The sequence below is a fragment of the Leucoraja erinacea genome, unplaced genomic scaffold, assembly GCF_028641065.1.
Source record: "Leucoraja erinacea ecotype New England unplaced genomic scaffold, Leri_hhj_1 Leri_966S, whole genome shotgun sequence".
NCBI classification, from domain to species: domain Eukaryota; kingdom Metazoa; phylum Chordata; class Chondrichthyes; order Rajiformes; family Rajidae; genus Leucoraja; species Leucoraja erinaceus.
The window spans coordinates 31076-45241 of NW_026576912.1; the positions used below are offsets into that span (position 1 = coordinate 31076).

At 45.8% G+C, this 14166-nt stretch overlaps 1 protein-coding gene across 9 annotated transcripts in view; it reads left to right on the plus strand.

Moving 5' to 3' along the window:
• LOC129695158 (putative eggshell protein) overlaps positions 1–14166 on the plus strand; it is a 31986-nt gene that overhangs the window by 2452 nt on the left and 15368 nt on the right. For 3 of the 9 annotated variants that reach the window (XM_055631931.1, XM_055631924.1, XM_055631927.1), the window contains exons 2-9: positions 1850–1873; positions 2726–2752; positions 5281–5304; positions 7160–7180; positions 7783–7806; positions 10226–10246; positions 11153–11173; positions 13715–13738. In XM_055631931.1, coding sequence (XP_055487906.1) covers positions 1850–1873; positions 2726–2752; positions 5281–5304; positions 7160–7180; positions 7783–7806; positions 10226–10246; positions 11153–11173; positions 13715–13738 — 186 coding nt within the window. The remainder of the gene's footprint in view (positions 1–1849; positions 1874–2725; positions 2753–5280; positions 5305–7159; positions 7181–7782; positions 7807–10225; positions 10247–11152; positions 11174–13714; positions 13739–14166) is intronic. The other 6 variants (XM_055631928.1, XM_055631926.1, XM_055631925.1 and 3 more) reach the window with 6 other exon arrangements.

Below are 14166 nucleotides of genomic sequence, written 5' to 3' on the forward strand. Positions count from 1 at the left end.
CTAACTCCCTCTTAAAAATAGCCAATGATAACTACCTGTGTGGCAAATATATGTGTGAAAAAAAGTTCTTCTCATCTCGGTTTTAAAGGATTTCCCCTTTATCCTTAAGCTGTGACCCCTTGTCCTGGACTTCCCCAACATCGGGAAACAATCTTCCTGCATCTACCCTGTCCAACCCCTTAAGATATTTGTAAGTTTCTATAAGATCCCCTCTCAATCTCCTAAATTCTAGAGAGTATAAACCAAGTCTATCCAGTCTTTCTTCATAAGACAGTCCTGACATCCCAGGAATCAGTCTGGTGAACCTTCTCTGCACTCCTTCTATGGCAATAATGTCCTTCCTCTGATTTGGAGACCAAAACTGTACGCAATACTCCAGGTGTGGTCTCACCAAGACCCTGTACAACTGCAGTAGAACCTCCCTGCTCCTAGACTCAAATCCTGACAGTCCTGACATCCCAGGAATCAGTCACACACACACGCATACGCACACGCACACACTCACTCACATTCACACTTTGTTTCCCCACCAGCTCGTGTGAAATTTTTAGAAGGTGCTCCCCTCGCTTGCCCTGTCTAAAAAATTCGCACGATGCAAAGCCAAGGTGATACAGACGACACACCTCGATGAACACGAAGGTTGGCGCTGTACAAAGATGGCTCAGGCACAGTGTTCGGTAAAACCTATAAAAGAGGGGACGGATGGGGGGGGGGGGGGGGGGGGGGGGGGGGGGTGAGAAGGGGGGGGCAGTGAACCCAGAGAAACACGGCTTGAATAAGCCAGGTCGATACCTTGGTTGTGAAAACTACTGCTTACCTTTTTACCCACGAATGAGTCATAGCAAAAGGTTTGAGTATAGGAAGGGAGGTTCTACTGCTTGTACAGGGTCTTGGTTGGAATTTGTGTACAGAATTGTCAAAGCTGAGGAAGGACATTCTTGCCATAGAGGATTTGAATCTAGGAGCAGGGAGGTTCTACTGCAGTTGTACAGGGCCTTGGTGTTGCCATAGAGGGAGTACAGAGAAGGTTCACTAGACTGATTCCTGGGATGTCAGGACTTCCATATGAAGAAAGACTGGATAGACTCGGCTTGTACTAGCTAGAATTTAGGAGATTGAGGGGGGATCTTATAGAAACTTACAAAATTCTTAAGGGGTTAGACAGGCTAGATGCAGGAAGATTGTTCCCGATGTTGGGGAAGTCCAGGACAAGGGGTCACAGTTTAAGGATAAGGGGGAAATCTTTTAGGACCGAGATGAGAAAAACATTTTTTTTCCCACACAGAGAGTGGTGAATCTGTGGAATTCTCTGCCACAGAGGGTAGTTGAGGCCACAGTTCATTGGCTATATTTAAGAGGGAGTTAGATGTGGCCCTTGTGGCTAAAGGGATCAGGGGGTATGGAGAGAAGGCAGGTACAGGATACTGAGTTGGATGATCAGCCGTGATCATATTGAATGGCGAATGGTGCAGGCTCGAAGGGCCAAATGGCCTACTCCTGCACCTATTGTCTATGTTTCTATGAAGCTCGGCGGACATTAACATTACCGGTCGGTTATCCTTGGTTCCGAATGAGTTCATGAAATTCACTGGTCAGCAGCGGCTACAAACTACGAGAACCTTTGACCTCCTGGGGACCCCCTAGGACCTCCTGACCCCCTTCCACCAAACTTGTCCGTGCCGACCAAAATGCCCCTCCTAAACCCGGTGGGCCGAAGGGCCTGTTTCCGTGCTGTATCTCGAAACTAAACTAAATAGACTACTTGTTACGAATTTAATAAGATAAATGTATTTTAATCGTCTGCTCATACTCGTGGCTTGGTATTAATATATGTATTTCCTTCCAACAGATAGGGTAACATCTATGTCGATGAGTAAGTATTAAAAACATCTTTTTTTATACCATAGCATAGAAACATAGAAAACAGTTGCAGGAGTAGATGCCATTCGGCCCTTCGAGCCTGCACCATGCGCCATTCAATATGATCATGGCTGATCATCCAACTCAGTATCCTGTACCTGCCTTCTCTCCATACCCCCTGATCCGTTCAGCCACAAGGGCCACATCTAACTCCCTCTTAAATATAGCCAATGAACTGTGTGGCCTCAACTACCCTCTGTGGCAGAGAATTCCACAGATTCACGACTCTCTGTGTGTGGGGAAAAAAAATGTTTTCCTCATCTCGGTCCTAAAAGATTTCCCCCTTATCCTTAAACTGTGGCCCCTAATTCTGGACTTCCCCAACATCAGGAACAATTTTCCTGCATCTAGCCTGTCCAACCCCTTAAGAATTTTGTACGTTTCTATAAGATCCCCCCTGGATCAGAGGGTATGGAGAGAAGGCAGGTACGGGATACTGAGTTGGATGATCAGCCATGATCATGGTGAATGGTGCAGGCTCGAAGGACCGAATAGCCTCTACTCCTGCACCTAATTTCTATGTTTCTATGTTAACAGGTCAACTAGCCCCCACTATCCTTCAAACACAAAATTCTCCCCACCATTTCTTCTTCTGAGAGAATAAATGAATGGAACAACCAAACATAAACTGTGTGACCGATATCATCAAACGATGATGTCTGTGCTTTCGATACGAGAATCCTGTGGAACTGGCCAACTGAACCTTCAGCTAAACGTATAGTTTTTCTGTGAGATGGAAGATATCGCCATCTCTTATTTTAAAATCCTATTTCTTTCTGACAATGTCTGTGTTTTCTATCGACAGTGTATGGGACTAACACCTATAACACAGGTAAGAGTTTAACAACATTCCAGACATATACCACTGTGGAACTCGGGGAATGATGCCACATCTACACTAGTCCCACCTGCCACTGCTCGGCCCATCTCTCTCAACCTTTCCTATCCATGTACCTTGAGTATAGAAGCTGGGATGTAATGTTAAAATTGTACAAGGCATTGGTGAGACCAAATCTGGAGTATGGTGTACAATTTTGGTCGCCCAATTATAGGAAGGATGTCAACAAAATAGAGAGAGTACAGAGGAGATTTACTAGAATGTTGCCTGGGTTTCAACAAGTAAATTACAGAGAAAGATTGAACAAGTTAGGTCTTTATTCTCTGGAGCGCAGAAGGTTAAGGGGGGGCTTGATAGAGGTCTTTAAAATGATGAGAGGGATAGACAGAGTTGATGTGGACAAGCTTTTCCCATTGAGAATAGGGAAGATTCAAACAAGAGGACATGACTTCGGAATTAAGAGACAGATGTTTAGAGGTGGTGAATCTGTGGAATTCTCTGCCACAGGAGGTAGTTGAGGCCACACAGTTAATTGGCTATATTTAAGAGGGAGTTAGATGTGGCCCTTGTGGCTAAAGGGATCAGGGATATTGAATGGCAGTGCAGGCTCGAAGGGCCGAATGGCTTCTACTCCTGCACCTATTGTCTATGTTTCTAGGAGAGAAGGGGCAGGAGAGGAGAGGAGAGGAGAGGAGAGGAGAGGAGAGGGGAGATGGAATCTGTGGAATTCTCTGCCACAGAGGGTAGTTGAGGCCACAGTTCATTGGCTATATTTAAGAGGGAGTTAGATGTGGCCCTTGTGGCTAAAGGGATCAGGGGGTATGGAGAGAAGGCAGGTACAGGATACTGAGTTGGATGATCAGCCATATTGAATGGTGCAGGCTCGAAGGGCCGAATGGCCTCTACTCCTGCACCTATTGTCTATGCTATTCCCTACACATCCACGTTCCCATCTAAAAGCATTTTAAATGCTACTGTTGTATCTGTCTCCAGCACCACCCCCGGGCAGCATGTTGACGACTTTAACCTTTGCCCCCTCTCTCACCTTCAAGCCGTGTCCTGTAAACTTGCACAGTTCCATCCTGGTGACAATTGTGCTGCCTGTCTACCCTATCAATGCTTCACATGCCACTGGGAGAAGGTACAAACTGTGTACAGACAGCACCCGTGGTCAGGATTGTATCTGGGTTCCTGGCGCTGTGAGGCAGCAACTCTTCCTCTGCTGTCATAAATGGTGATGTGATATGAAAGCATTGCAGAGGGTGGTGAAAATTGCCCAACGCATCACCGGTTCCTCGATCACTCCTCTCCATTGAGCCTGTCCAAAGCAAGCGTTGTCTGCGGAGGGCGCTCAGCATCGCCAAGGACTGCTCTCACCCCAACCATGGACTGTTTACCCTCCTACCATCCGGGAGGCACTACAGGTCTCTCCGTTGCCCGACCAGCAGGTCCAGGAACAGCTTCTTCCCTGCGGCTGTTACACTACTCAACACTGTACCTCGGTGACTGCCAATCACCCCCCCCCCCCCCCTGGACACTCCTTCCCACCAGGAAAACACTATGACTGTATGCATGTAAAGAGGTTTATTTATTGAAATCATATTCTATGTCAGACTCAGACTCTCTCTCACACCGCCTGCTGCTGAAAGACTCATCCATGCCTTCATCTCCTCCCGACTGGACTATTGCAACTCACTTCCCCTTGGCATCAGCTCCACCTACATCAACCGACTCCAACTGGTCCAGAACGCAGCCGCCCGACTCATCACCCACACCAAATCCTGGCATCACATCACTCCAGTCCTCAAACAACTTCACTGGCTTCCCATCTCCCACCGGATCACCTACAAAATCCTGGTCCTCACCTACAAAGCCCTCCACCATATCTCACTGACCTCCTCTCCCCCTACCGACCCTCACGGTCCCTCAGATCCACATCAGCCGGTCTCCTCTCCATCCACAAGTCCAACCTCCGCAGTTTTGGGGACAGAGCCTTCTCCAGGGCAGCTCCCAGGCTCTGGAACTCCCTCCCCAAACTGATCCGTGTCCCTCACCATCTTCCAGTCCTGCCTCAATTCCGTGTCCCTCACCATCTTCCAATCCTGCCTCAAGACCCATCTCTTCACCTCTGCCTATCCTTAGCCCCACGTGCCGTCCCTTTTCATTTGTGCATTAATTGCCCCATACTGTGTTTTGTATTGAATTCTGTATTTACTTTGTGTACTAGTCATGTCTCTATTTATTTCATTCCCCTTACATGTTTTTCCTCTACCTGCTAACTTTTTGTAAGGTGTCCTTGAGACTCTTGAAAGGCGCCCATAAATAAAATTTATTATTATTATTATTATGTGGCTCTTCCAGGGAGATGCGAACTGCATTTTGTTGTCTCTGTACGGTACACTGACAATGACAATTAAAATTGAATCTGAATCTGAACGATATCATCAAATGACTGGCTTATCATCCATCTGGTCTCTGAAAACCCATTTCTTTCCGATAACGCCTGTGTTTTCCACCCACAGCCTATGGTACCGACAGAAAATCAGGTAAGAGTTGAACATCCTCCTCACACCATTCCAGACAATGCTGCAAATCCCTTTCACACTGTTATAAGGACAATTATGAAGGGGAGCCAGCGGCGGTGGGACCCAGACACTGGACAGGCAGTGGACAGCAAGTGTAATAGTGCAGAGTTGATGAACAGTACAGTGTAGGTAGGAACGGGCCCTTCGGCTAACGATGTTCGTGTCGAACATGATGACAAGTTATTGAGAAGGAATTGAAGAAGGGTTTCGGCCTGAAATGTTGCCTATTTCCTTGGGTTTCGGCCTGAAACGTTGCCTATTTCCTTCACTCCATAGATGCTGCTGCACCCGCTGAGTTTCTCCAGCATTTTTGTCCACCTATGATGACAAGTTAAACTGACCTACTCCATATCCCTCTTTTCCTTGTACTGCCTGTGGATGACCTTTCATGTCACTATCGTATCTGCCTCTACCACCACCCCAGACCCCTACCACCCTCTGTGTAGAAAAGCCAGCAGGTACAGGCCCAGTGCCGTCAAACGCTCATCATGTGTTTACCTAATCATTCCTGGGATCGTCCATTCAGCTATCTCTCCTTGAATCCCGTGGGATCTAACCTTCCAGAGCAGCCGACCTTGCGAATGCCATACTAAAATCCATGTATACAACGTCTGTGGATCTGCCCTCATCAACCATAATGGCCACATCTTCAAAAAAGTCAATCAGATTCGGGATACAACCTACCCAGGGCTGGATTTACGTATAAGCTTCACAAGGGCCTCGTGATCTAGGGGGGCCTCGGCAGGGCCTGATTTACCCATCGGCTTCATGGGCTGATTGGAAGGGGCCTTACATAGGGGATTGGGAGGGGCCTCACAAGTGGAATAGCCTAGGGCCTCTCTTCATCTAAATCCGGTCCTCAACCTACCATGTACAAAACCATGCTGAGTCTCCCAAGCAGCCCTTGTCCATCGAAATACATGTGTATCCTAATCCTCACAATACCCTCTCGACTGGATAGACTCATAGATACATAGAAAATAGGTGCAGGAGTAGAGGCCATTCGGCCCTTCGAGCCCGCACCGCCATTCAATATGACCTAAGACTTTTGCCTCCATCACAGTAAGGAGATGCTGGGTGGACTCACTGTGGTGGATGTTAATATGTGTTTATTGTTGTTTTATTGTATGGTATTATATGTATGACTGCTGCAATTTCGTTCAGATTTCTGAATGACAATAAAAGGCTATCTATCTATCTATCTATCTATCATGGCTGATCTCGGCTTGTACTCAGCTAGGATTTAGAAGATTGAGGGGGGATCTTATTGAAACTTACAAAATTCTTAAGGGGTTGGACAGGCTAGATGCAGGAAGATTATTCCCAATGTTGGGGAAGTCCAGGACAAGGGATCACACACAGTTTAAGGATAATGCGGAAGTCTTTTAGGACCGAGATGAGAAAAACATTTTTTACACAGAGAGTGGTGAATCTGTGGAATTCTCTGCTGCAGAAGGTAGTTGAGGCCACAGTTCATTGGCTATATTTAAGAGGGAGTTGAACCATATGATCAATGCCATCAGATACATAGAAACATAGTCAATAGGTGCAGGAGTAGAGGCCATTCGACCCTTCAACGCCATTCATGGCTGATCATCCAACACAGTATCCTGTACCTGCCTTCTCTACATACCCGCTGATCCCTTTAGCCACAAGGGCCACATCTAACTCCCTCTTAAATATAGCCAATGACCTGGCCTGAACTAACTTCTGTGGCAGAGGGTTCCAGAGATTCACCACTCATGAATGAGTAACATCTCTCCAGTCTATGAAATTCCCACCTCTTGCTGATAATGCATCTGTTTTCTGCCCATAGATTACGACAGCTATGGACCAGGTAAGAATTCCATGGATGTGATGTGCAGTCTGGGCCTGTTCACTGCCCTCTGTCAGTTGAATCTCTGGCGGATCTCACTCCTGCCAGTCCAGTGGTCCCAAAACCCCAGACAAATTCAAACTGAAAGCTCTTCAATAAATGCTCCTGCTTGGAGTAAGTTGCACAGATTTCACAGTCGTGGGGATGAGAATGGAAGTGAGCAGGGGTGAGGTTAATGATCACACATTTAACTACACATGTGATATGAAGACTTTACAGTGTCCCACAGTGGAGTAGAGTTGAAGAATTTCTGCAGCATTTGTACTGTTTCAGCTAACACCAAATACCAAAGCTTGAATGGAGAAGGCATCCAAGAATCCTGTGGTACTGACCAACTGTCTGAACCTTCAGCTAAACATGTATTCTCTCTGTGAGATGTTAGAGGAGGAAGGACATTGTAACAGGGCTACTTCACCTTACACCTGAGATACACCGAGAGAAGGAATGAATGATACAACCAAACACAAATAGTGTGATCAATGTCATCAAATGACTGACTTATTATCCGTCTGGTCTGTGAAAACCCATTTCTTTCTGGTAACGCCTGTGTTTTCCATCCACAGCCTATGGTACCGACAGTAAATCAGGTAAGAGTTGAACATCCTCCTCACACCATTCCAGACAATGCTGCAAATCACTTTCACACTGTTGTAAGGACAATTATGAAGGAACGAGAGGGGAGCTGGCTGTGGTGGATTCCAGAAACACATTGAAAGCCATGACACTGGACAGAAAGTGAAATAAACTCCTTTCAGCCACAAACCTGTCTGCAAACGTGGTCCATCCATGGCTGACAGGAGAAAATACACATAGAGTCACAGTCATAGAGTGATACAGTGTGGAAACAGGCCCTTCGGCCGAACTCACCCACACCGGCCAACAATGTCCCAGCTACACTAGTCCCATTGCCAGTGCTTGGTCCATATCCCTCCAAACCTGTTCCATCCATGTACCTGTCTAAATGTTTCTTAAATGATGTGATAGTCCGAGCCTTAACTACCTCCTCTGGCAGCTTGTTCCATACACCCACCAACCTTTGTGTGAAAAAGTTACCCCTCGGTTTCCTATTAAATCATTTCCCCTTCACCTTAAACCTATGTCCTCTGGTCCGCGATTCTGCTACTTGCGTTTATCCGATCTATTCTATTGCTCTAATGATTTTATACACCACCATAAGATCTCCCTTCATCCTTCTGCGCTCCATGGAATAGAGACCCAGCCTACTCAACCCCTCCCTATAGCTCACACCCTCTAGTCCTGGCAACATCCTTGTAAATCTTTTCTGAACCCTTTCAAGCTCGACAATATCTTTCCTATAAAATGGTGCCCAGAACTGAACACAATATTTCAAGTGCGGTCTCACCAAAGTCTTGTACAACCGCAACATGACTTCCCAACTTCTATACTCAATACTCTGACTGATGAAGGCCAAAGTGCCAAAAGTCTTATTGATCACTTTATCTATCTGTGACTCGACCTTCAAGGAACAATGCACCTGTACCACTAGATCCCTCTGCTCTACAACACTACCCAGAGGCCTAGCTTTTACTGTGTAGGTCCTGCCCTTGTTTGGCGTCCCAAAATGCCTCGCCTCACACTTCTCTGTATTAAATTCCATCAACCATTCCTCCGCCCACCTGGCCAATCGATCCAGATCCTGCTGCAATCGTTCACAACTATCTCACTAACTGCAAAACCATTAACTTTTGTATCATCAGCAAACTTGCTAGTCTACCCTTGACGTTCTCATCCAACTCATTGATGTAGATGACAAACAGTAACGGGCCCATCACTGAACCCCGAGGCCCACCATTAGTCACAGACCTCCAGTCTGAGTAGCAACCTTTCACCATCACCCTCTGCTTCCTTCCATGGAGCCAATTTGCTATCCATTCACCTATTTGAATAGACAACAGACAATAGATGCAGGACTAGGCCATTCGGCCCTTCAAGCCAGCACCGCCATTAAATGTGATCATGGCTGATCATCCCCAATCAGTACCCCTGTTCCTGCCTTCTCCCCATATCCCCTGACTCTGCTATCTTCAAGAGCCCTATCTAGTTCTCTCGTGAAAGTTTCCAGAGAATCGGCCTTCACCACCCTTTGAGGCAGAGAATTCCACAGATTCACAACGCTCTATGTGAAAAAGTGTTTCCTCATATCCGTTCTAAATTACCGACCCCTTATTCTTAAACTGTGGCCCATGGTTCCCCCAACATCGGGAACATGTTTCCTGCCTCTAGCGTGTCCAAACCCTTAATAATCGTTTGTTTCAATAAGGTTCCCTCTCATCCTTCTAAATTCCAGAGTATACAAGCCCAGCTGCTCCATTCTCTCAGCATATGACAGTCCCGCCATCCCGGGAATTAAACTTGTGAACCTACGCTGGGCTCCCTCAATAGCAAGAATGTCCTTCCTCAAATTTGGAGCCAAAACTGCACACAATACTCCAGCTGTGGTCTCACTAGGGCCCTGTACAACTGCAGAAGGATCTTTTTGCTCCTATACTCAACTCCTCTTGTTATGAAGACCAACATGCCATTCACTTCTTCACTGCCTGCTGTACCTACATGCTTACTTTCATTGACTGATGAACAAGGACCGCTAAATAAGTAAATTTGCTAATGTTACTTGCAATCCCTTCATGTAAATCATGAATATATATTGTAAACAGCTGTGGTCCCAATCCCAGCATTGCGGTGCCCCAATTTGAAATTTGACTGTTTTCTGTTCTTTCAGCAAATCCCCATTTTAATTTACAAACCAAACATGACCAAATTTATCTCTTTTACAGTTTGACATCCCAAAATGCAACACCTCACACTTCTCTGTATGAAATTCCATCAACCATTCCTCTGCCCACCTGGCCAATCGATCCAGATCCTGCTGCAATCGTTCACTATCTGCAAAACCACTAAATGAAAAACCTGAACCGTATGACCACATCTCTCCAGTCTATGAAATTCCCACCTCTTGCTGATAATGCATCTGTTTTCTGCCCATAGATTACGACAGCTATGGACCAGGTAAGAATTCCATGGATGTGATGTGCAGTCTGGGCCTGTTCACTGCCCTCTGTCAGTTGAATCTCTGGCGGATCTCACTCCTGCCAGTCCAGTGGTCCCAAAGCCCCAGACAAATTCAAACTGAAAGCTCTTCAATAAATGCTCCTGCTTGGAGTAAATTGCACAGATTTCACAGTGGTGGGGATGAGAATGGAAGTGAGCAGGGGTGAGGTTAATGCGACACCTCACACTTCTCTGTATTAAATTCCATCAACCATTCCTCCGCCCACCTGGCCAATCGATCCAGATCCTGCCGCAATCGTTCACAACCATCTTCACTAACTGGAAAACCACTAACTTTTGAACCTTCATTAAACTTGTTAATCAACCCTGTATGTTCTCATCCAAATCATTGATGTGGATGACAAACAGTAACGGGTCCATCACCGAACCCTGAGGCCCACCACTAGTCACAGGCCTCCAGTCCTAGAAGCAACCTTCCACCATCACCCTCTGCTTCCTTCCATGGAGCCAATTTGCTATCCATTCACCTATCTCTCCATGAATCCCATGCGATCTAACATTCCAGAGCAGCCTACCATGTAGAGCCTTGTCCAATGCATTACTGAAGTCCATGTACACAACATCTACAACTCTGCCCTCATTCACCTTCTTGGTCACATCTTCAAAAAATGAATATTCAGAAATCTAACAACATGAGGGAGAGAGTTGCCAGAAATCTCAGTCGGTCGCAGAATTGAAGCATTCTGGAAATCAGCAAAGTTGGACAAAGAGATTGATGAAGAAATGTTAATAAAATGAAAAATCTGAACCGTATGATCAATGCCATCAGATGAATGAGTAACATCTCTCCAGTCTATGAAATTCCCACCTCTTGCTGATAATGCATCTGTTTTCTGCCCATAGGTTACGACAGCTATGGACCAGGTAAGAATTCCATGGATGTGATGTGCAGTCTGGGCCTGTTCACTGCCCTCTGTCAGTTGAATCTCTGGCAGATCTCACTCCTGCCAGTCCAGTGGTCCCAAAACCCCAGACAAATTGAAACTGAAAGCTCTTCAATAAATACTCCTGCTTGGAGTAAGTTGTACAGATTTCACAGTGGTGGGGATGAGAATGGAAGTGAGCAGGAGCAGGGGTGAGGTTAATGATCACACATTTAACTACACGTGTGATATGAAGTCTTTACAGCCTGTCCCACAGTGGAGTAGAGTTGAAGAATTTCTGCAGCATTTGTACTGTTTCAGCTAACACCAAATACCAAAGCTTGAATGGAGAAGCTTTATCCAAACACAAATGCATTTCGTTGTCTCTGTACTGTACACTGACAATGACAATTAAAATTGAATCTGAATCTGAATCTGAATCTGAAGGCATCCAAGAATCCTGTGGTACTGACCAACTGTCTGAACCTTCAGCTAAACATGTATTCTCTCTGTGAGATGTTAGAGGAGGAAGGACATTGTAACAGGGCTACTTCACCTTACACCCGAGATACACCGAGAGAAGGAATTAATGATACAACCAAACACAAATAGTGTGATCAATGTCATCAAATGACAGACTTATTATCCGTCTGGTCTCTGAAAACCCATTTCTTTCTGGTAACATACATAGAAACATAGAAAGTAGGTGCAGGAGTAGGCCATTCGGCCATTCAATATGATCATGGCTGATCATCCAACTCAGTATCCCGTACCTGCCTTCTCTCCATACCCCCTGATCCCCTTAGCCACAAGAGCCACATCTAACTCCCTCTTAAATATAGCCAATGAACTGGCCTCAACTACCCTCTGTGGCAGAGAGTTCCAGAGATTCACCACTCTCTGTGTGAAAAAAGTTCTTCTCATCTCGGTTTTAAAGGATTTCCCCCTTATCCTTAAGCTGTGACCCCTTCTCCTGGACTTCCCTAACATCGGGAACAATCTTCCTGCATCTAGCCTGTCCAACCCCTTAAGAATTTTGTAAGTTTCTATAAGATCCCCTCTCAATCTTCTAAATTCTAGAGAGTATAAACCAAGTCTATCCAGTCTTTCTTCATAAGACAGTCCTGACATCCCAGGAATCAGTCTGGTGAACCGTCTCTGCACTCCCTCTATGGCAATAATGTCCTTCCTCAGATTTGGAGACCAAAACTGTACGCAATACTCCAGGTGTGGTCTCACCAAGACCCTGTACAACTGCAGTAGAACCTCTCTGCTCCTATACTCAAAATCCTTTTGCAATGAAAGCTAACATACCATTCGCTTTCTTTACTGCCTGCTGCACCTGCATGCCTACCTTCAATGACTGGTGTACCATGACACCCAGGTCTCGCTGCATCTCCCCCTTTCCCAATCGGCCACCATTTAGATAATAGTCTGCTTTCCTGTTTTTGCCACCAAAATGGATAACCTCACATTTATCCACATTATACTGCATCTGCCAAACATTTGCCCACTCACCCAGCCTATCCAAGTCACCCTGCAGTCTCCTAGCATCCTCCTCACAGCTAACACTGCCCCCCAGCTTAGTGTCATCCGCAAACTTGGAGATATTGCCTTCAATTCCCTCATCCAGATCATTAATATATATTGTAAATAGCTGGGGTCCCAGTACTGAGCCTTGGGGTACCCCACTAGTCACTGCCTGCCATTGTGAAAAGGGCCCGTTTACTCCTACTCTTTGCTTCCTGTTTGCCAGCCAGTTCTCTATCCACATCAATACTGAACCCCCAATGCTTTGTGCTTTAAGTTTGTATACTAATCTCTTATGTGGGACCTTGTCGAAAGCCTTCTGGAAGTCCAGATACACCACATCCACTGGTTCTCTCCTATCCACGCTACTAGTTACATCCTCGAAAAATTCTATAAGATTCGTCAGACATGATTTACCTTTCGTAAATCCATGCTGACTTTGTCCAATGATTTCACCACTTTCCAAATGTGCTGCTATCCCATCTTTAATAACTGACTCTAGCAGTTTCCCCACTACCGATGTTAGACTAACTGGTCTGTAATTCCCATTTTCTCTCTCCCTCCCCTTCTTAAAAAGTGGGGTTACGTTTGCTACCCGCCAATCTTCAGGAACTACTCCAGAATCAAAAGAGTTTTGAAAGATTATTACTAATGCATCCACTATTTCTGGAGCTACTTCCTTAAGTACTCTGGGTTGCAGCCTATCTGGCCCTGGGGATTTATCGGCCTTTAATCCATTCAATTTACCCAACACCACTTCCCGGCTAACCTGGATTTCACTCAATTCCTCCAACTCCTTTGACCCGCGGTCCCCTGCTATTTCCGGCACATTATTTATGTCTTCCTTAGTGAAGACGGACCCAAAGTAGTTATTCAATTGGTCTGCCATATCCTTGTTCCCCATGATCAACTCACCTGTTTCTGACTGCAAGGGACCTACATTTGTTTTAACTAATCTCTTTCTTTTCACATATCTATGTTTCTATGTAACGCCTGTGTTTTCCATCCACAGCCTATGGTACTGACAGTAAATCAGGTAAGAGTTGAACATCCTCCTCACACCATTCCAGACAATGCTGCAAATCACTTTCACACTGTTGTAAGGACAATTATGAAGGAACGAGAGGGGAGCTGGCTGTGGTGGCTTCCAGAAACACATTGAAAGCCATGACACTGGTCAGAAAGTGAAATAAACTCCTTTCAGCCACAAACCTGTCTGCAAACGTGGTCCATTCATGGCTGACAGGAGAAAATACACATAGAGTCAAAGTCATAGAGTGATACAGTGTGGAAACAGGCCCTTCGGCCGAACTCACCCATACCGGCCAACAATGTCCCAGCTACACTAGTCCATATCCCTCCAAACCTGTTCCATCCATGTACCTGTCTAAATGTTTCTTAAACGATGTGATAGTCCCAGCCTTAACTACCTCCTCTGGCAGCTTGTTCCATACACCTACCAAC